Genomic DNA, 21,723 nt, shown 5'->3' on the forward strand with positions numbered 1-21,723 from the left:
GCTCGGCCCCCACCCCTGCCCGGAGGTGCCCACCGTGACCCCCTCCCCCGTCCAGGCTCTCCCTGCTCCTCCTCCTCCTCCTCCTCCTCCTTCCTCCTCCTCCTCCTCCTCCTCCTTCCTCCTTCCTCCTTCCATCCCTCCTTCCTCCTCTGATCCCTCCTCCCTCCCTCCCTCCTTCCCTCTCTCCCGCCTCCCTCCCTTCATCCCTTCTCCCTCCCACCTCCCTCCCTCCCTCCCTCCCTCCCTCCCTCCTTCCTTCATCCCTCCCTCCTTCCCTCCCTCTCTTCCTCCCTCCTTCTTCCTCCTCCCTCCCTTTCCCCTCCCTCCCTCCCTTCCTTGCTTTTTCCCTCCCTCTCTCCCTTCTCCCTCTCCCTCCTTCCTCCCTCCCTCCTTCCCTTCCTTCCTCTTCCTCCTTCCTCCCTCCCTCCTTCCCTTCCTCTTCCTCCTTCCTCCCTCCCTCCCTCCCCTCCTCTTCCTCCATTCTCCTTCCCTCCCTTCTCCCTCCTCCATCCTTCCCTCTCTCCTCGCTCCCTCCCTTCTCCTCCCTCCCTCCCTCCCTCCCTTCTCCCTCCCCCAATTCAGGCACCCCCCACCCACCACCTCTCCTCCTGCTCCCCCCCCCAGGGCTGACCCATGGCCATGACACCGGGCACGGTGACACCGGGCAGGACGGGCAGCTGCCTGCACGCGGCGGTGGGTGGGCAGCCGTAACGGCGGGCACGGCGCCATGGAGCCGGCGGGCCCCCCCACCCCTGCCACCCCCCACCCCTGCCGGGGTCCTGGCGGCGCAGGACGCCATCGTCTTCTCGGGGGTGGGTGCCAAAGGGGTGACCCCCCCCGCCGTGGCACCCGCCGTGGCACCCGCCGGCGCCGACGTCTTCTGGGCCAGCCTGGCGCAAGCCCAGTTGTGTGTCTGGGAGCTGGAGGGAGCCATCGAGGGACAGACGGACGGCGGCGACCGACACCCCCCACCCCAGGACATCTGGCACCGCGGCCACGGGGCCACGGCTGGGAGCGCGGCCACGGCGTGGGGCGTCTCAGCCCAGCGGCGTGGCCCTGGGTCTACGGAGGAGAACGTCTCGCCCACGTTCGTGCCCACGGGTGGGAGCGTCTTGAGTGAGCGCCAAAGCCACGGAGCCACATGTGAGAGCATCTTCCACGTGCCTACGGGTGGGAGCATCCCACCCAAGTCCATGGCCACGGATGGGACCATCTCGCCCAAGCACCAAGGCCACGGATCCACGTATGAGAGCACCTTCCACCTGTCTACAGATGGGACCATCTCGCCCAGGTTCATGCCCATGGATAAGAACATCTCACCGAAGTCCATGGCCATGGATGAGACCATCTTCCACGAGCACCAGGGCCACGGATCCACGTACGAGAGCACCTTCCATGTGTCTACAGATGGGACCATCTCACCCAGGTTCATGCCCGTGGATAAGAACATCTCACCCAAGTCCATGGCCATGGATGAGACCATCTTCCACGAGCACCAGGGCCACGGATCCACGTACGAGAGCACCTTCCACCTGTCTACAGATGGGACCATCTCACCCAAGTTCATGCCTGTGGATGGGAGCATCTTCCCTGAGCACCAAGGCCATGGATTCGCCTATGAGAGCATCTCGCACGTGGCCATGGGTGGGAACATTCCAAACGAGCCTCGCGTCCATGTGCCTACTGATGGGAGCATCTTGCCCTGGTCCATGGCCGTGGATGGGAGCATCTCCCCCATGCCTGTGCCCATGGATGAGACCATCTCGCAGGAGCATGTGCCAGTAGATGGCACCATCTCGCCCAAGTCCACGCCCACCCATGAGACCAACTCAGCCAAGTTCATGTCCTCAGATGGGAACATCTCACATGAGCATGTGCCAAAGGATGGGACCATTTCATACAAGTCCATGACCATAGACAGAACCATCTCACTCAAGTCCATGACCACGGATGGGACCATCTCACTCAAGTCCATGACCATGGATGGGACCATCTCGCCCAAGTTCATGACCACGGATGGAACCATCTCACCCAAGTCCATGACCATGGATGGGACCATCTCGCCCAAGTCCATGACCACAGATGGGACCATCTCGCCCAAGAACCAGGACCCTGAATGCAGTGAGGAGGAAGAGGAGGATGATGATGAAGAGGATGATGGCTGCTCCTCCCGGGAGGAAGACGCCGAGGAAGAGGAGGATCTGGAGGAGGAGGAGCCCCACTTCCACACCAACCCCCTCTTCCAGAGCCGGGTGCTGGCACTCATGGGTGCCCAGCGGGTGCCTCTCTACCGGCCCCACGGTGCCGCCCTGCAGCCACTGCTCATCACCGAGGGAGACGACACCCCAGGGGGCACCGAGGAGGGATGGGGGTGTCCCCCCCCCACCCACACCCCCCCACCCCTTGGGTGTGACCCGGCAGGAGGGGACATCGGCAGCGCCCCGGAGCAGGGTGAGTGTGGGGACCCCCCAGCACTGGGGTTCTTTTGGGGGGGGTGGGGGGGAAATTGATGCTGATGGGGACCCCCCCACCCCGTGCTGTGTCTTCTCCCCCCCCAGGACCCCCCCGACCCCCAGGCCTGGCGCTCTGCGACCCCCCGGATCTGCCCCCGGGATCTGGGGACCCCCCCCAGCCCCCTACAGCTTCAGCCAGAATGGGGGTACCAGGACCCCCCCCGACCCCCAACCCCTCTAGAGGACCTTACCCCAAGGGGGGGTGAATGGGACCCCCCCAGCCCCAGTTCCCCCCTCAGTGTGGCCCCAGGAGGGGGAGACCAGGATCTGTCCCTTCCCAGGCCCCCGACCCCCCCAAAGCCACCCCTGGGAGGGGGGTACCAGCCCCCCGCCAGGCCCCCATCCCCTCCAGGTTTTCCTCAGGGAGGGGGGTACCAGACCCCCCCAACCCCCCCTGATTTGCCCCAAAAAGGGAGGTACCAACCCCCCACCAAGCCTTTGGCTCCCCCAGATTTGACCCAGGGAGGGGGGTACCAGAAACCCCCAACCCCCCCCGATTTGCCCCAAAAAGGGGGGTACCAGCCCCCCACCAAGCCTTTGGCCCCCCCAGATTTGACCCAGGGAGGGGGGTACCAGAAACCCCCAACCCCCCCCGATTTGCCCCAAAAAGGGGGGTACCAGCCCCCCACCAAGCCTTTGGCCCCCCCAGATTTGACCCAGGGAGGGGGGTACCAGAAACCCCCAACCCCCCCATATCAGCCCATGGCAGGGGGGTTCCAGCCCCGCCCCAGCCTCCAGCTCCCCCTGGCTCACCCCCAGCCTCCCCCCAGCCCCCTGTATCAGCCCCTGGGAGGGGGGTACCAGCCCCCCCCCAGCCCCCTGCCCCCCCTGGCTCACCCCCAGCCCCCCTCCCCACTCTCCTCTCTGCCACCGCGGGGTCCCCCGGGATCGGGGGTTATCGGGGTGTCCCAGGGGGGCCCCCCCATGCCGGGACACGGCTGTGCCTGGCTGCCGGCGTCCCCGGGTGCTTCCTGCCCGGGGGGGGAAGTGGCGCAGGGCCCCCCCCCCCGCCACCCCGCCACCGCACCCCGCCATGGAGGAGCTGCCCCCCGCGACGGGCGAGGAGCCCCCGCCGGACCCCCCCGCCAGCACCCATGGGTGAGGGACGCCGGCGCCGGCCACGTGGCCACCCCAGCACCCCCAGTCCCACGTGGGCGTCCCCCCCCCTTCCCTCTCTCCCCCCCCAATCCCATCCCAAAGCCCTCTCAGTCCCCCTCAGACCCCCCCGTCTGTCTGTCGGCCCCCCCCAGACCCCCCCCTCTGTCCCTCTGCCCCCCAACACCCTGTCCCAGACCCTCTGCATCTGACCCCCCCAACACCTGTCCCCTCTGTCTGTCTGTCTGTCCCCCCCTGGCACCCACTGATCCCCCAGGCCTCTGTCTGCCCCCCCCACCCCCCCCCGCCCCCCAATTCCCCATCCACCCCCCCAGCCCCCTGTGTGCTCCCCAACCCCCCCCCCAGCCCCCAGATCCTGCCTGTCCCCCCCCCCGACTTCCATCTGTCTGTCCATCCCCCCAAGACCCCCCCCAGCTCCCCTGTCCCCCCTCCAGCCCCCCCCCGAGCCCCCTCCAACCCCTCCCCCAGCCACACCAGCCAGCAGGGCAGAGTTAAGGGGATCCCCCCCCAGCACTGGCTGACACCCCCAAACCCCCCATCTGCTTTGTCTGTCCCCCCCCCACCTCCCAGCCCCTCTCCAGCCCCCCACAACCCCCATTCCCCCCCAGATCCACCCCACACCCCCCCCCCCCCAGCCATACCAGCCAGTGGGGCAGAGTTAAGGGGATCCCCCTCTAGTGCTGGCTGACACTCCCCCCCCTCAAAACCCCGTCTGCTCCGTCCCTCTGTCCCCCAACCACCCCCCCCAGACCCCCTCCACCCCCCCGACTCCTGTGTCCCCCCACCCCCCCCACCCCCTCTACCCCCCCAGACCCCCTCCCTCCCCTCCATTCCTCCCCCCATCCCTCACCCCCAGTCGTACCAGCCACCGGGGCAAAGTTAAGGGGACCCCCCCCCACCCCCAGCACTGCCTGACCCCCCCTTCCTTACCCCCCCTTCCCCCCAGGTGCCCTCCGGGGGGGTCAGCGGTGACACCAGCGCTGGCAAACGGGGGACAGGGACGGCGGGGGGAGGCGCAGCGTTTGGCCACCCGCCTCTTCCACCTCGATGGCTTCAAGAGGTCCCAGGTGGCCTCGTTCCTCCGCAAGAAGTAAGGAGGGGGGGACACACCCACCTTTTGGGGGGGTCCCCTGGGGTTGGGGACCCCCTCTCAAGCTCGTGTCCCCCCCCCCAGCAATGATTTCAGTGGGATGGTGGCCCAGGAGTATCTGGACTTCTTCCAATTTGGGGGCCAGACACTGGACCAGGCGCTCAGGTAGTGATGGGAGGGGGATTGGGGGGGGGGCGGCAGGGGGGGCAAAGGTACCCCCCCAAATTGATAGTGTGGCTGAGATCTGGGGGGACGGGAGATGAGGCTGTTGGAGCTGGGAGGAGGAGAGATTTGGGGTGATTTGGGGGGTGTTGGAGTCCAGGGGGGGGAGAATTGGCACCTGGGGGGGCAGATTTGGGGTTCAGGGGGGCAGATTTGTGGTCCAGGGGGGTAGATTTGGGGTGATGGGGGATCCAGGGGGGGCAGACTTGGGGTGATGGGGGTAGATTTGTGGTGATGGGGGATCCAGGGGGGCAGATTTGGGTGATGGGGGTAGATCTGGGGTGATGGGGGATCCAGGGGGGCAGATTTGGGGTGATGGGGGCAGATTTGGGGTGATGAGGGATCCAGGGGGGCAGATTTGGGGTCTCTTGGGGTCTGGGAGCAGATTTGGGGTGGTTTAGGGTCAGGGAGGGCAGGTTTGGAGTGTTTTGGGATCCAGGGGGGCACATTTGGGGTGTTTCAGGCCAGGGGAGGCAAATTTGGGATGTTTTGGGGCCGGGGGGGGCAGATTTGGCATATTTGGGGCCAGGAGGGGCAAATTTGGGGTGTTTTGGAGTCTGGGAGATGATTTGGGGGTCTCTTGCGGCCGGGGGGGGGGGGGGTGTGAAGATTTGTGCTGGTTTGGGATCCAGGGAGGCAGATTTGGGGTGTTTTGGGGCAGATTTGGGGGCTCTCAGCCTCTCTTGGGGCCCAGAAGGGTAATTTTGGGGTCTGTCGGGGTCTACAGAGAGAATTTGGGGGGCTGCCTGGGCAGGGGGGGGGCGATGTGGGACCATTTAGGGTCCCAGGGCAGGAGGGGGGGCACAACACTGGGGTCTGTTGGAGTCGGGGGAGCAGTTTTAGGGCTGTTGGGGTGATTTGGGGTCTGGGGGGGGGGGGGCGTGGAGCAGATTCTGGGGGCAGAGGTGCAACCAGCAGGGGGTCGGGGGGGGGGCTCAGTGTTTTGGGGGTCCCGCTGCCATCACGGGGGGGGCCCCCCCAGGTCCTTCCTGCAGGCGCTGGTGCTGACGGGGGAGACACAGGAGCGCGAGCGCATCCTCGGCCACTTCTCCCGGCGTTACCATCGCTGCAACCCCGGCACCTTCCCCTCCCCGGGTGAGACCCTGCGAGGGACCGGGGAGGGGCCCCCCCAGACCCCCCCCATACACCCCCAGACCCCCCCCCTTCCCAACCCCACACCACGCCTCAGTTTCCCCACCCATCTCCCCTCCCCTCCCAGCGCTGTGGGGCACTCCCAGCTTCACCCGTTGGGGTTCACGGGGATGGGTGTCCTCACCTGTGGGGGGGGGGACACCCCAATTCTGACACCCCCCCCCCCGCCCCCCCCCCCCCCCAGACGCCGTGCACTCCCTGACGTGTGCCATCATGCTGCTGAACACCGACCTCCATGGGCAGGTGAGGAAAAGGGGGAGACATCCCCCCACCCCACCCTAAAATCCACACCCGGCATTTTTGGGGGGGGGGGGTGCAAAATTATGGGGGGGGGGCACCCACACACCCACCCCGCTCCCGCAGCGCCTCGGCCGTGCCATGACCAGCGCCGAATTCGTGGCCAACCTGAGCGGGATGATGGACGGGCAGGATTTCCCCAGGGAGCAGCTAAAGGTATTTGGGGGGGGGGGGGGGTCTGCGAGGCTGGAAAATGGGGGGGGGGGCACCCCCTGGACCCCCCCAACCCCCCATTTTTTCCCCCCTGCAGGCTCTATACGGCTCCATCCGCAGCGAGAAGCTGGCGTGGGCAGTGTGAGTATGGGGTTATGAGGGGGGGGGTGGAATATGGGGTGTGGGGGGGGCACCCCGTGATGCTGAGCACCCCGTAGGGATGAGGAGGAGGAGGAGGAGGAAGAGGCGGGTGGGGGGGCCAGCCTGGCCCCCCCCGGCCGTAAGAAGAGTAACCCCTTCCTGGACCTGCCGGGGGGGGCCGGGGCTGTCATCTACCGCCGGGGCTGGCTGGCCAGGAAGGTGCTGGCTGAGGCTGATGGCAAGAAAAGTGAGTGTGGGGGGGGCTCGGGGGGGGGGATTTGGGGTTCAGGGGGGGCAGATTTAGGGTGGTTTGAGGTCAGATTAGGGGATTTTGGGGGGTCCTGTGGGGGGATTTGGGGGTTTTGGAGGATCCCTGGAGGGGATTTGGGGTGGTTTGGGATCCACAGAAGCAGATTTGGGGCTGTTGGGGCCCGGGGGGGGGCAGATTTGGGGTATTTTGGGGTCTGGGAGCAGATTTGGGGTGGTTTAGGGTTGGGGGAGTAGGTTTGGGGGGTCTGTTGGGAACAGATTTGGGGTGTTTTGGGATCCAGGGAGGCGCATTTGGGGTGTTTCAGGGCCTGGGGGGCAGATTTGGGGTGATGGGGGATCCAGGGGGGCAGAGCTGGGGTCCGAGGGGGCAGATTTGGGGTCTGGGAGCAGATTTGTTTAGGGTTGGGGGGGGTGGTAGGGTTGGGGTGTTTTGGGGTCCGCTGGGGACAGATTTGGGGTGTTTTGGGATCCAGGGAGGCACATTTGGGGTGTTTCAGGGCCAGGGGAGGCAAATTTGGGGTGTTTTGGGGCCGGGGGGGGGGGGGGGGCAGATTTGGCATATTTTGGGCCAGGAGGGGCAAATTTGGGGTGGAGTCTGGGAGATGATTTGGGGTCTCTTGGGGCCTGGTGGGGGGTGGGGGACAGATCTGTGCTGGTTTGGGATCCAGGGAGGCAGATTTGGGGGCTCTCAGCCTCTCTTGGGGTTCAGGAGGGTAATTCTGGGGTCCGCTGGGTCTACGGAGACGGGGGGGGCATGGACAGATTTGGGGTTCATTGGTGGGGAGGGGCGCAACGCCAGGGTCTATTGGAGCCATGAGGGGGGGGGTGTCTCATCTTTGGGGGGGTGGGTGTGTTTTGGGGTCCAACTTTGGGGTCCAACCCCACCCCCCAACTTCTCCCGCAGCGCCATGGGGCAGACGAGGCTGGAAACCCTTCCAGGCTGTGCTAAAGGGGACAGTCCTCTACTTCCTCAAACCGGGGGGGCGAACGGGGACCCCCGCCGTCCCCCTGAACCGGGACCCTTCCCGGCCCCCCAGGAAGAGGAGGGACCCGAGGTCGAGGAGCCTTTGGGGGTCCACCACGCCTTGGCCGAGCGCGCCAGCAAATACACCAAGCGCCCCAACGTTTTCCGCCTGCAGACGGCCGACTGGCGCGTCTTCCTCTTCCAAGCCCCGTGAGTGACCGCAGGGAGTGGGGGACACACAGAGATGTCCCCACGGGTGATGATGTCACCCATGACCTCCTCGCTCCCGGCAGGACGCCGGAGGAGATGTTCTCCTGGATCTCCCGCATCAACTTGGTGGCCGCCCTCTTCTCCTCGCCCCCTTTCCCCGCCGCCGTCGGTTCCCAACGCCGCTTCGTCCGCCCCATCCTCCCCGCCGCCCCCAGCCGCAGCCCCCCGGTGAGCCCCCCGCTGCCGGGATCAGGTTGGAGGGGGGGTGGGTGCCACCCATGGGTGTCCAATCACCCCCCCACACCCTTCGCCCCATGGGCAGGAGGAGCAGCACCGCTCCCACGAGGCGTGGATGGAGCGGGTGGCCGACGAGCTCTTTGAGCACCAACGCAACCTCCCCGAGAAGCGGGACGAGCCCGCGACCTGGACGAGTACCGCCTGAAGAAGGAGTATCTCCTCTACGAGGTGGGGTCTGCTTAATTCCTCGTTAATTTAATTAATGGGACAGCAGGAACATGGGGATGTCCCCCATGGGGGTGGCTCATCTCCATCCTTACCTTCCCCATGGCAGAGACGCTGTTATGGGACACCTGGGGACATAAAGGACACCAGGGATGTCCCCATGGTGGTGGCTCACCCCCATCCTTGTCTTCCCATGGCAGAGATGCCACTATGGGATGCAGGGGACACCAGGGATGTCCTCATGGTGGTGGCTCATCTCCATCCTTGTCGTCCCCATGGCAGAGACACCACTATGGGACATGGGGGACACTGAGATGTGCCCTTGGTGGTAGCTCACCCCCATCCTTATCTGCCCCATGGCAGAGATGCCTCTATGGGGCACAGAGGACACTGGGATGTCCCCATGGTGGTGGCTCATCTCCATCCTTACCTTCCCCATGGCAGAGACACTGTTATGGGACACTGGGGACATAAAGGACACCAGGGATGTCCCCATGTGGTGGCTCACCCCCATCCTTGTCTTCCCATGGAAGAGACACTGTTATGGGACACTGGGACATTCCCATGGTGGTGGCTCACCCCCATCCTTATCTTCCCCATGGCAGAGATGCCACTATGGGGCATGGGGGACACTGGGACATCCCCGTGGTGGTGGCTCATCTCCATCCTTGTCTTCCCCATGGAAGAGACGCCATTATGGGGCACAGGGGGACACTGGGATGTCTCCATGGTGGTGGCCCATCTCCATCCTTGTCTTCCCCATGGAAGAGACGCCATTATGGGGCATGGGGGACACTGGGACATCCCCATGGTGGTGGCTCATCTCCATCCCTATCTTCCCCATGGCAGAGATGCCATTATGCACCACAGGGGACACGGGGGATACTGGAATGTCCCCGTGGTTGTGGTTCATCTCCATCCTTATCTTCCTGATGGGAGAGATGCTGTTATGGGATACTGGGACATCCCCATGGTGGTGGCCCATCTCCATCCTTGTCTTCCCCATGGAAGAGATGCCATTATGGGACATGGGGGACACTGGGATATCCCCATGGTGGTGGCTCACCCCCATCCCCATCTTCCCACGGCAGAGACGCCGCTATGAGACCTACGTGCAGGTGCTGGAGACGTGGATCAACGCCGGTGGCGAGGACCTGGAGGGGTGGGAAGCCCAAGCGGGGCCAGTGGTGGCCCCCCCAGATCCCCCCACCTTGACCAAAGCCCACTCCAGCCCCTCGCTGGCCCCTGAGCCCCCCATCACCCCCCACCGTCCGCGTCAAGAGGAACATCTCCGAGCGCCGGACGGTGAGGAAGATCGTCCCCAAACGCAACAAGAACCTGCTGTGATGGACATGGAGGGGGGGGGGGGGACAGGGGGATTGGGGGGGGGGGCACCCCCCCCTACCCCGGTACGAGGTTCCTTCGGGCACCGCCAGTATTGAGCCAACCTGGGGGGGGACACAGGGCTTGGGATTAAGGCTGGGGAAACTCAGGGAGATGCCCCACCCCCCCCAAAAAGGGATATGGGGGATGGGGGGGGTCGCAGCCCCCCCCCTCAGCCCCCCCCAAGCGTCGCCGCTGCGCCCCCTCCCCGCGCCTGCTGCCTGCTGCTCTCCATTGTGCAATAAAGGTGTGTGTCCCACCGCTGCCCCCCCTCCGTGTCCCCAAAAACACCCGGGGTGGGGGGGGGTCAGGCACTATGGGGGGGTGGAGGGACACACAGCGGTGGTGGGGGGAAGGCTGGGGAGGGGTCCTGGGGGGGCCGGGATGGATCCAGCCCTCAGCCCCCCCCCCCCCAAGTGCATCCAGACTCCCCTCCATCGCAGCGGCCACCGACCCCCACCCCACCCGTGTCCCCAAAACCTCAGTGGGGACATTTTGGGGCCATAACCCCCCCCCTTGGGGCTGACTTGAACCCCAAAACACCCCATATGGGGACAAGGTTCCCCCCCTGCCCCCCCCAAAAGTCCCCACACCACAGGGGGGCCCTTCCCTCCCCCCTGCCCCCCCGGCAGCAGCCAAAGGAGCAGCTGCACGTGCTGACCCGGAGCCACAGCACCAAGAAACCCAAAACTGGGGGAAAACCCCCCAAAAATTCTTGAGCTGGGGCAGGTGGGTCCCTCTCCTGAAGTTCCTCCTCATTAAAGGGCTAATTAATGCTGTTAATAGGGGCTGTGAGATCAGGGTGTGACGCATTTATGATAAATTTATTGTAAGATGGGAATTAATATTTATATTTTAATATTTACGATAATTTTATTCTAAGGTGGGGATTAATGGGGGGGGGGACACGACCCCCAGTTAACGCTGCTGGAGGGGACAAACCCCCAACCTGGCGATGGGGAGGGACCCGTCTGTGAGACCCCCAGAGGGGTTCGTTAATGGGGGAAGCTAATTAGGATCCCGGGGGGCACACGGGCACCCCCCCACCACGGCTGTGGCTGGGACAGATTTATTAATATTTTGCTGCTCCTACAGCTTCCCCCAATCCCGGGGGCCAACGCTGACCCCCCCCCATTGTGCCACAACCTGGCAGGATCAGCAAACAGCGGCGGCGGGGGGGGGGTCACGGTGAGCTGGGTTAGCACCGGCAGAAAGGTGCCCCCCCTCCATCCCACAAGCTCTACCCTCCCCTACAACAAACAGCGAAAAATCACCCCAAAATAACATTTTTCCCCAGTTTCCCCAGTTCAGACCGCCCACACCAGTAATGCCAACCACCCCCGCCCCGCGCCTCGTGAGCTGAGGAGGTTGAAGGGTCTTTTTGGGGGGGAAAAAAACACGCCGTGGAGCATCCTCATCCAGCCGCCGCGGTACAAAAGCAAGACCCCAAAAATATTTGGGGTGCAGAGTCCGAAAATGGATGAGAAAAGGAGCGGCGGGAGGCTGGGGGGGGGGGCAAGGTGGGGAGAGGCTGTCCATGCCGCCATAAAATGGTTTTTTTTAGGGTATTTTTTTCCTGTTGGGGAGGGGAAATATTTACCAGTACAGAAAAATGATTACACGACATGAAATTTCATCGGCCTGGCCACGAACACACACGGCGCGGGGGACAGGATCCCCGTCCTCGAGAGGGAGCGGAGCTTTGGAGACGAGACGGGGAGGGAAAAAACTGACCTAAGCTCCGGCGGCAGCGGCCCAGGTCCCTCTGCAGAGCCCCCGGAGGAGCGGAGGTTCAGCTCCTCAGGCGTATTCCAGCTGGGCAGGGCTGCGGGTCCCATCGCTCTTGTGCTCGGCGGCTGCCATAGTCGCCTTCCCCTCGCTGCCGCCGCTCTCGAGGGGTTTGGCAGACATATAGTCCCGCACTTCGATCTCCATCTTTTTGGCTTTCAGGGCTGCTGTGTGCAGCTTCTCCAGGAAATCCGGCATACCTGGTGGGGGGAGAGGTGAGAGACGGTGAGCGAAGTGGGAGAGGGACGGGCATCCACGGAGAGAAGACCCTCCTGTCTCACCCCCTTCTCCAGCTCCAGTCCCTTCTCCCCCCATTCTTCTTTTCCCCTCCTAATTTTTCCTTCCCCTCCTAATAACGCAGCTCTGCCACTTTATTCACAGAATCCTTCAGGCTGGAAAAGCCCCTCGGGATCATCGAGTCCAACCCTCAGCCCGACTCTACAAAGTTCTCCCCTACCCCACATCCCCCACAGCTCATCCAAACGACCCTTAAACACACCCAGGGGTGGGGACTCCACCCCCTCCCTGGGCAGCCTATTCCACTCTCTGACCACTCTGGCGGGGAAACATTTTTCCCTCCTGTCCAGTCTGACCCTCCCCTGTTGCAGTTTAAAGCCGTTCCCTCTCGTTCTGTCACTAATTCCCTGGGAGCAGAGACCAGCACCAACCTCTCCACAACGTCCTTTCAGGGAGCTGTAGAGAGTGATGAGGTCTCCCCTCCCCTTCTCCTCCTCACACTGAACAGCCCCAGCTCCTTCAGTCGCTCCTCACAGGATTTATTCTCCAGGCCCTTCCCCACCTCGTTGCCCTCCTCTGCCCTCGCTCCAGCCCCTCGAGATCTCTCTGGGATTGAGGTGCCCAAAACTGGACACAACACTCCAGGTGTGGCCTCACCAGTGCAGAGCACAGGGGGACTGTCACCTCCCTGCTTCTGCTGGTCACACTAGTGCTGATACAAGCCAGGAGGCCGTGGGCTTTCTTGGCCACCTGGGCACACTGCTGGCTCATGGTCAGCTGCTTGTCAATGAGAACCCCCAGATCCTTCTCTTCCAGACAGCTCTGTGGGATTCAAGTGGGATCCCGCAGCCTCGCTGGCATTAAGGGGTTTCCACCACTTCCCATCCCCCTGCTCAGTTATACCCTCGCCGTTAGGGTACTTTACAGTGGGCTTTTTTAATTAAAACAATAAATCTGCTCTTATTTGATTCACTAAGATCCTGGAAGACGGGTGTGAGGGCCTTGGAGCCAGGCAGCCCCTCCTGCGAGCCCTGGGGAACCTCACCACCTCCTGGCTGCGTTATGAGTGACCTGGGAGCGAGTCTGTGACACATTAATTAACGTTTAAAATGATTGCGGCTGCACCAGCTCCATGCGGTTGCACCTGGAGATGCTGTTTTCCCCACCACTCATCATTTTTATTCTAAAAAACAAGCATTAAGTGCACAGAGGAGGCCCCTGCACCAGGCAGGCACGGGGGTGTGTGGGTGACACCAGCCCCCCCCCCGAGCTTTAGCTGCCTTTTCAGATGCATTAGAGCGCACTCCGGAAGAAAAGAGGTTTCAGTGGTTGGCAAAGCAGGAAGGTGCAAGAAAAAAAAAAGGTTGGCCTGGTGCTCGAGTGTGTTGAATGAACATAGTTCAACGCTTTCTCACATCAGTCTCTACCACGAGCCACGTGACGGCAAAAGGAGGAAAAAAAATTCACCGCAGGCAAGACTTCTGGTTTTATTCCGCTGCCCGATGAATAAAGTGAGAGTTAAAAGTGGTGACAGCCCCTTTTTCTCCTCCTCCCCCAAGAAAGCAGCAATGCTCTCCATCTTTCCCCTGCTCGGAGGGGAGCGTTGAACCAGCGGATATTGCACGGCCACGCGCGCCTCGGGCTCTTCCAGGTTTATTTACGGGACAGCCGTTGGCTCGGCCAGATCCTTTAAATGCTGGTTTTCCCCCCCCCGCCACGTAAAGCCAAGCTCCTTTGTGGGAGGCTCGGCACAGGCACTGTACCTCTAAGCTGTTTGCTGTAAAGGGGAAGAACTCGACTGCAGAAATACTTCAGAGCCAACGCTGCTCTAAAGTAAGGAAAAATCAGTTCATTTTATTTAGATTAAAAAAAAAAAAAGGGATCCTACTGTTTTTTCCTTCTGCCTGGGGTGGACTGGAGAGAAGCAGCATCCCTGCACATGGACCCCTTTCCTCCTTGCGGCCACGAATCCAGGCAGGACTCCCTCCCCGTGAGAAAGGAAGAGCAGCCCAAGGCACCCAAAATACCCCCAAATCCTCCAGATCTCTGTTTTGACATTCTCTGTCTATTTTCTGCCCCACGCAGGTGCAGGAAGGGGAAGGCAGAAGCACACGGGCCCGCTCCTGAGCGAGGAGCCAGAGGAATTTCTCGCCAAGGGGTGAATTCTCCCCACCAAAGCTCACTCACCGCTCGAGACCATCCAGCTGACGCAGTAACGGGGGAACACGGTCTGCGGGTTGTCGCTGTAGGTCAGCAAATAGTCGAAACCGTTCTGGGAAAGGAGAAAGGAGTGAGCCTGAGCTGGCAGAGAAACTCTGCTGGGTTTTGCACCCTCACTTAAAATCCCTTTAGGGCCGCTCAAGCGCTACCGGGGCATCGATCGAAGCGTTAAGGGGGTGACCCAGACCCATAGAGACCCAGTGAAAGCCCACGGGGAGGTTTTTTTTTGGAGAAGGTGGAAGGTGTCATTCCCCTGGTTCTCCCAGCACACTCTCTTCAGGCTCTGGTTACCCTACAAAGACCCAGCGATGCTTTTTCTGAGAGAATTAATTGCTAGGAATGAGATTTGCAAAGCTCAAGGCTTTTTAAAAGGAGCCTGGTGCTCTGAAGCGGCGTGTTTGGCTCTCCAGGAGCACCACGCTGCTGCAGAAAGTCTCAAGCTACTGGGATAGAGGCTTCAAATCTTTCCAGAGCTGTGCATGGATGGGCTTCCCTCACTTCTGGGAAAATAATTCATCCCTCTTTTTCCAATTCGGGACTACTGACGGCAGCTTAGTGCTACAGATAAGGGCCAGAGAAGGGACAGTTCCCCTCGGAGCAGTGGTGTGAGCAGGAGGGAGCTGTCTTGTGACAGGCTTTCCGCTCTGTTTCCCAGCCCACCCCCAAAACGTACCTCGTCAAAGGTTTTGTGGGGACGGATGACCATTTGAGATTCATAGGTTCTGACCCGAACGTACTCAGGGTCTTCGGGGACGCTCGGATGCTCCACTGCCCTGGAGGGAAGAAGAGGGGGGAGCAGCAGATGATGAGCTCCAGGTGTGGCTACACTGAGCATCGGCTGATATTTTGGAGGTGGGTACTAAGAGAACAAAGTTTTCACCCCAGAGAAGGATTTTCAAGACAGATCCCTGAGTTTTCAACGTGGTTTAAAAAAAAAACCCAAAAAACAACAAAGCTCATGAAATTTATACCCAGCTCTCAACTTTGTTTTACAAAGCCATCAGGAGGTTGGCCTGGCAATACCCACCGTGAGACCAGCACCATCAGGTTGTTCTCTTTGTCCACGCTGTACCGCCGAACGTACACGTAGTCTCGCGAGTACATGGGGTACTGGGGAAGAGAAAGAAGAGGCGTCAGCCCCACTGCTGGCCGCTTGCCCGGGGTAAGGAGGGTGAGCGGAGCAGGAAAGGAGCAGCCACTCACCGGGAAATGAGTGACCCAGTGAATCACTTCTGATCCAGTGGCCAGGTCTCTCTCGATTACGTCTAATTTGATGACCAGCGAGTCCCACTTCTTCCTATATTCAGTGTCCAGCTGGCGAGAAAAGAGAGGCTGAGTCACAACAAAGTCCAACAGCATCGTTAAAGGAAGGTAACCGGCCCTTTTCCTCATCCTGTGGAAACAAGCTGCGTCACGGTCAGGCGTTTTACCCACCAGGAATTTATTAAACACTCTTTGAAAGTCACCAAAAGAGGAAGCGCAGGAGCTGGCAGGGCAGGCAGAGAGCGAGCGAGGACAGAAACCCGCTGAGCTCCCACGGCCCATCGCAGCCCACACGTGCTGATCCTTCATTTCCAGCAGGGACGAGCAGCAAAACCCCATCGGGGCATGGGATAACTCGCCCTGCTTCTGGTCTATACTGGGATTGGCTCCAGCTCACGTAAATGGCATAAAGAGAAGGGAATATCTGTTCTAACACGCCACACAGCCCAGATTTCACAGGCGCTCACCTGGACGTTGAAGAACTGCCTGGGAGTCACATCTGTGTACGACCCAAACACTGCGGTAAAGAGAAAGTTTTTAGTCCCGGGCACAAGTGAGTCGATCTCAGTGCAGCAGGATTAAAAGGAAAAGGCATTTTTTTTTAGGGCAGGTGGCAGGGACCCCTCTGAAGGGCTAAAGGGGGGACAGAATCTGCAGAGAGGGATGGAAAGGATGAAAATTCCCTTTTTTTTTTTTTTCGGTTTCCTATAAATACAGCCCAGGCGGGAAGCAAGAAGCACACACCCCCCCCGGGGGACTCAGCGCAGGGAAACCGGGTACTGGGAGCACCGTTACCTCGGTACTGGTATAAGTGGGTGCCCTCGATCGGCCGCCGCCAGAGCTTAAAGTGCTTCTTGTCCATGATCATCTCCCAGGGCTGCTCCCCGGGAGCAGCGACCGCCTCTCGCTCCAATTTGGGATCCAGCCGCTGATACTCGCCCGGGCTGCTGCCCTGTAAGAGGCTGGAAATGTTCTCCATGTGCTTCATCTCCTGCGCAGACCTGGGGGAAGGTGAAAACCAAAACGCTGGTTAGTAACCAAAGCCTCGCTGGAGCCTTTCTGCTACAGACTGAGCCCTCCAAGACCAGCAGAAACCTTCCCAGCATGGTCCAAGCTTCATCCAGGGGGTTTTTGGTGTGGGAAAAGCAGCCTGGGCTCTCCCCTCCTGCTTCGGAAAAACCACCCCTGCAGCCTTTTTTCTTTCATCCTAAAGGTCTTGTGCTGATATATATTACACAGCACTGAAAAAAATCACACCACGTTGTGTTCAGGGGGGGCTTCCCACATCCTCTAGCAGGGTGGAAATCTAGCCTGGGGTTGAACGAAGCTGCTGGGGAGTCCCTAAGCCAGGCAGCCCTTGCAACACCACAAAATGTCACCCGCAGCTGCAGGGCTCGCTCTTCAAGGAGAGGAAGGGAAAAAAAAAAACAAACCCCGCGGGATAGCAGCAGTGGCGTTGTGCTGGCTGTTTTTTAGGGGAAGCGTGCAGGGGCTTGTTCCTCGTAGGGATGGGAAGTGTTTCTCCCCTGCCCCAGCGAGATCGAGCAGATAAACCACCCTCCATCCTCGGCAAATATCAGCCTTTCCAGGAAGAAAAAAAAAAAAAACCCCACGGCGGTCACAGTCAGATGCTCGCAAACCAAAGTTTGTTTTTCTGGCTGAATCGAGTAGGAGCTGTGTGGGATGAAACAGAAAGTAAGGTGGGTTTAGGAAAAGGAGGATTTTTGGATTGAAGGCACCAAGGTAGGAAGTTGTTCACAGGATTGAGATTTGGGGTGCAAGAGGAGGTGCAGAGGGAAGGAGAGGGGTCTCCCCGTTGTTTCAGGGGGTGGGTTGGCTCGTGAGAGCCCGTCTCGGTCTGAAAAACGACAAGAAGCGAATCGCCGACGGCAGCCAGAGGCTGCAGGGCAGGAAGGGGAACAGCAGCTTCTCCTACAAGAGGGGGGAGCTTCTCACAAACGTGGCTCCATGGACCATCAACCCCTGAAGTTTCAGCGCTCTTCACCTACAGAAACTGGATGAAGATCTCAAGTCTCAAAAATACTGAGGGAAGAGAAGAGGCTGGGAAAACCTCCCACCGCCAGGATAAATCCCTCCGAGCTGCGGCTCCAGCCCCCCCAAAATAAAACAGAGAGGAACGGCTGGTTTCTCTACACCTGGAGTCCTCAGCCTCAAGGAAGGAGGATCACTCAGTGCTTTCAACCCTCCCGGTGGTGCCTGAAGACATTAATTATATTAAAGTAATTAGCATCAGCCAGAACTAAAGCACCAATTTGCAACCTGCAAGGCAGGTCTCACTGGTCTGGCTGAATTAATGTTCACAGTCCCTGGAAATAACCAAGCTCCCAGCCTCCCCTGGACTCCTCCGAAAGCTTCACGGGATGAATTTGATCCACAAACCCACCTTCTGCCAGGTTTGGAGGGCACAGCTCCGGCGTGAGCCCCCCTGAAGGCTCCTCTGCACCCCCACACTGCCCTACCACTACCTTCACGGGGCAGGGAGAGCCCCGCTCCCTCCATCCCCTGCTTCCCACCGCTGGTTTATTTATCACGGCCTTCGCTGCGTCCCTCCGTGAGCTGACTCCTCACTGGCTTGGCAAAACCTGACCGGGCTGGGTTAGCAAACGAGATGGGGTGGGAGAGGACACGGAGCCTGCGGGAGCGGCGGCGAGCTGGGGAATTGGGACCAGGAGACCTTTCCGAGCTGGATCACTCCGTGCAGCGGGATGGGATGTGATCAAATCAGGGCAGGGAGCAAAGCCGCCCTGCTCCTGCTTCGCCACCTCCATCCTCATCGGAGATGAGCTAGAAAAGTAACAGCCGCAGGATTTATCCGCGTCGAGGCACAAGGCTGCTGCTGGCCCTCTGCAAACAAGCGCCCGTCTCGCAGCGTAAGAAACAGAATCCACCATTCCCTCTCCCTGAGGAAGGGGTACAGCCCTGCAACGCCTGAAAACCAAACCATCGTCACCAGCACCTGAACAGCGAAGGGGCTTCGCAGCGCAAGCCCAGCCCCGCACCCTAAACCCGCTCGTTTTCATTTCCAAACGAAGCAAACTGCCGGAGGAGGCGGTTCCCAGCCCGGCAGCACAGCTCTCACCTCAGCAGCGCTTCCATCGCCCGGCACAGCTCGCTCCCACCGGCGCCACGGAGGACGAGGCGCCTTCGTTAGCCGGCGGCTAAAGGACGGCCGGACGCCAAAAGCCGTCTGAGCCGCTTCCCTGGCCGGCGTCCAGCCCCGGCCGTGCTTCACCGGGGGGGGCTGCGTCGGTGTTTGTGCACCAGCACCGGGCGGGGTGTCACCGCAAGGGACGGGGGGCAGGCTGGAGGTGACACCGGCCACGGGCACAGCTCTCCTGTGCCATTGTACTCTCCTGACAGCTACGAACCAGACGGTGGGATTATGGGTTTTACCAAGAAAAAAAACAAAAATCTGCCCCCGAAGTTATATGAGACAGGGGCAGGAGAGCTGGGAGGGGAGGAGAAAGACGATACCGAAGCACAGAGCTATTTTAAACCCCGGGAGGAGACACAGCTCCCTGGCTGACACAAAGCCACCAGCGAGCTAACCGGGAGGGGAGAGCTAAACCAGAAGTTTCACCGTGCAGTTTTATCCTATTTATTTCCACTGTCGTTCTGAGCCCGTGTGTGGCGTATTCCCACCTGTCTTGTAAAAAATACATCGGTCGTGGAGGAGAGCAAAGCTCTCCTGCCGACACCTGCCACGACTCCAACTCGTTATAACAATGAGCAAAGACTTTGCTGAGGATTTTATCGTTCGCACAACTAGACTGAAGCCTAGAGAGCCACGAGGGAGAGTAAATGATTAAAGGAATAAGGAGAAAGTAAATAATAAAGAGGAATATTAACAGTGAACTCGCTCTGGCCTGGTAAAGTGAAGGAAGAGGACTAGGCTGAGGAGTCCTTAAATTAAGGTGAGGAGGCTCAAGCCTGCAAAGAGTAACCTTGAACAAGAAAAGACTGATGCTGCTTTTAATCCCAGGCCTAAGCCGAGCCCTGCTGAGCTTGCTGGAAAACATCAGGCAGGGTTTACCCCCGGCGCTGGGACCCGACAGGCCACGCGACACAGAGCGGTGGCGCTTTCTGTTGGGGAATAAAACCGGGATTTGGTCTTTTTTCAGCGCTGGCCACGCGTAAAGGCTGGGGATCTCTCTAAAATGTTTGAAGGTGTCATAAATCAGGGCGTGAGGGTTGTTTCTCATTAGCTCCAAGATTTAATTAAGCCTTAGGTAAGCTACTTAAGCAAATACGGGGTATTTAACTCCCACAGGACGGTCTGGACGAGGCACCCGGACGCAGAATTTAAGAGATGGGAAACCTGGCGATGCCCCATCGCACCTCGAGCTTCTCATTAAGTTTTAATTAACCTCTCCTGACTCACCCCCACTTTATCACAGGCTACGCTGGATAATTACGCCTAAACGAAGCCGCACGCTTCCACGGCCACTGAAAAAGCAACCGAAAAGGTCGGAGGGTCCTTCTATCATCGGATCAGAAGGCACCGGGTCCCCCCCTGCCACGCGAGCGCTTTCCCCCAGGTGTAAATGCTCGGCGCAGCTGCACGATGGGGGCACCCAGTACTAGAGTGGAGGGGGGGGCACCCATTTCTGCAGCACCCCTGGGGGTGTGGGTGTAGGCAGCCACCCCAAAGCCACTGCGGGGAGGGTTTGGGGGAGGCACCCTGTTGAGGCAGGATTTGGGGGAGGAGGGTGCACCCGCAGGGGACAAGGAGGTGGTTGGGGGGGGGGGGGGGCAGCACCAAGCAGTGACAGGATTTAAGGAACAAAGGGTGCACCCCCCCCCCAGCACCCCAGATAAAAAGGGCTGGGGGTCACCCTCCCAGAACAGGAGCCAGGGAAAGATTTTGGGGAGCACCCCAGTAGATTTAGGGGGCACCCTGTGGGGGGAGGACTCGAGGGGTGCAACCCCCTGGGGCAAATTTGTGGCAGAACCTACAGTGGGTGTCATTCCTGGGCCCGGAAAGGTTTGTGAGGGCACCCCCCCCACCCAAGAAAATCTAGGGGACACCCTCAAGGATTTGGGGACTCTCAAGCTTTCAAAACTTGAGGTTGCACTCCTAGTGATGAGGGACTTGGGGGGCGGGGGCACCCCGAGCCCTAGTGCATCTAGCAAGGGGGGGGCACCCCAGGCCCTAAGGAACAGGGTGGGACCAAGGGGTTTGGGGGATCTGGAGGCCCCCCATGCGCCGCGAACCCCGGACCTCAAGGATTTGGGGCGTCCCCGGACCCCTGAGGATGGGGGCGGGGGGGGTGTGGCGGTCCCGGGGGGGTGTGGCGGTCCCGGGGGGCCCCGCGGCGGACACCCACCGCTGCAGCTCCTCCTCCTCGATGCGTTGCCCATCCCAGACGAAGACACCGGCCAGGGTCGCCATGAGGCGGCCGGTAGCGGCGAAGGCGGGGCGGCCTCGGTGCAGCCCCCGCCACCACCACCACCACCACCCGCCGCCGCCGCCGCCGCGCCTCGCCCGCTCGGCCGTCCCGTCCCCGCCGCTCCCGCCGCCGCGGTACCAGGCCCGCCGGGCCCGCCGCGCCCGCTGCCCCGTCACGCAGCTGCACTGCCGCGCCAACAGGCCCAGCAGGCCCCGCCGCGCCGTGCCGCCCCCCGCCTGGCCGCCGGCAGCGGGGGGGGCCTCGGCGGGCCCGGGCGGGCGGGGGCCCAGGCGGGCGGCGCGGGCGCAGCGGGCGACGAGGCCGACGAGCGGCCGCCGCGGCTGCAACATGCCGCCGCTCCCTCAGCGGGCCGCCCCGCGTCGCGCTCCGTGCGTCATCACGCCGCGCCGCGCCGCCATTGGCCGCCGCCTCGCCACGTCGCGCGTTCATTGGGCGGTGGCGGGGAGAGCCCGCCCCTGCGCGCCGGCGGACGCCAGGGGGAGGGAGGGCAAGGGCGCGCGGGGCGCGGAGGGCTCGGGGGGCGGGGCCTGGGGCGGGAGGGGCGGGGCTTAGCGCGGGGACACGCCCCCAGCAGCGGCGTGCGGGGCAGGGGAGGGGCGGGGAGGGTGGTTCCTGGGGGGCAGCGGGGGCACACAGGGGTGGTTATCGGGGGCAGTGGGGTGCAGGGCAGTGGGGTGCAGGCAGGGGGGTTCCTGGGGGGCAGCGGGCGCAGGCAAGTCCAGTTATTGGGGAGAAGCGGGGTGGGGTGGTTATTGGGGGGCTGTGAGTGCACACAGGGGTGGTTATCGGGGGGCAGTGGGGTGCAGGGCA

The 21,723-nt window shown here is 61.4% G+C and overlaps 2 protein-coding genes across 2 annotated transcripts; one reads left to right on the plus strand and one right to left on the minus strand.

Annotated features, from left to right (window-relative positions):
- Positions 1 to 242: 242 nt before the first annotated feature.
- LOC141935729 (uncharacterized) lies at positions 243 to 10,232 on the plus strand (the record flags this gene model as incomplete). Its single annotated transcript, XM_074852223.1, is given in 17 exon segments — positions 243 to 2,451; positions 2,559 to 2,715; positions 3,168 to 3,611; positions 4,576 to 4,719; positions 4,804 to 4,884; positions 5,924 to 6,036; positions 6,278 to 6,336; positions 6,457 to 6,546; positions 6,641 to 6,684; positions 6,762 to 6,931; positions 7,859 to 7,956; positions 7,998 to 8,128; positions 8,212 to 8,356; positions 8,451 to 8,532; positions 8,535 to 8,593; positions 9,682 to 9,840; positions 9,842 to 10,232. Coding segments are annotated over 17 exon segments (4,281 nt in total), but the record flags the coding sequence as incomplete, so codon positions are not given.
- Positions 10,233 to 10,776: 544 nt separating this feature from the next.
- Positions 10,777 to 21,244, minus strand: STARD7 (StAR related lipid transfer domain containing 7). The gene is made up of 8 exons (XM_074852476.1): positions 20,830 to 21,244; positions 16,277 to 16,482; positions 15,949 to 15,998; positions 15,422 to 15,532; positions 15,246 to 15,328; positions 14,892 to 14,991; positions 14,186 to 14,270; positions 10,777 to 11,961 (listed from the first exon to the last, which is right to left on the minus strand). The coding sequence occupies exons 1-8, from the start codon at positions 21,240 to 21,242 to the stop codon at positions 11,774 to 11,776; spliced, it is 1,236 nt and encodes a 411-aa protein (XP_074708577.1). The 5' UTR covers positions 21,243 to 21,244; the 3' UTR covers positions 10,777 to 11,773.
- Between the last annotated feature and the right edge of the window lie 479 nt (positions 21,245 to 21,723).

This window comes from Strix uralensis, chromosome 28 (genome assembly GCF_047716275.1).
Source record: "Strix uralensis isolate ZFMK-TIS-50842 chromosome 28, bStrUra1, whole genome shotgun sequence".
Taxonomy (NCBI): domain Eukaryota; kingdom Metazoa; phylum Chordata; class Aves; order Strigiformes; family Strigidae; genus Strix; species Strix uralensis.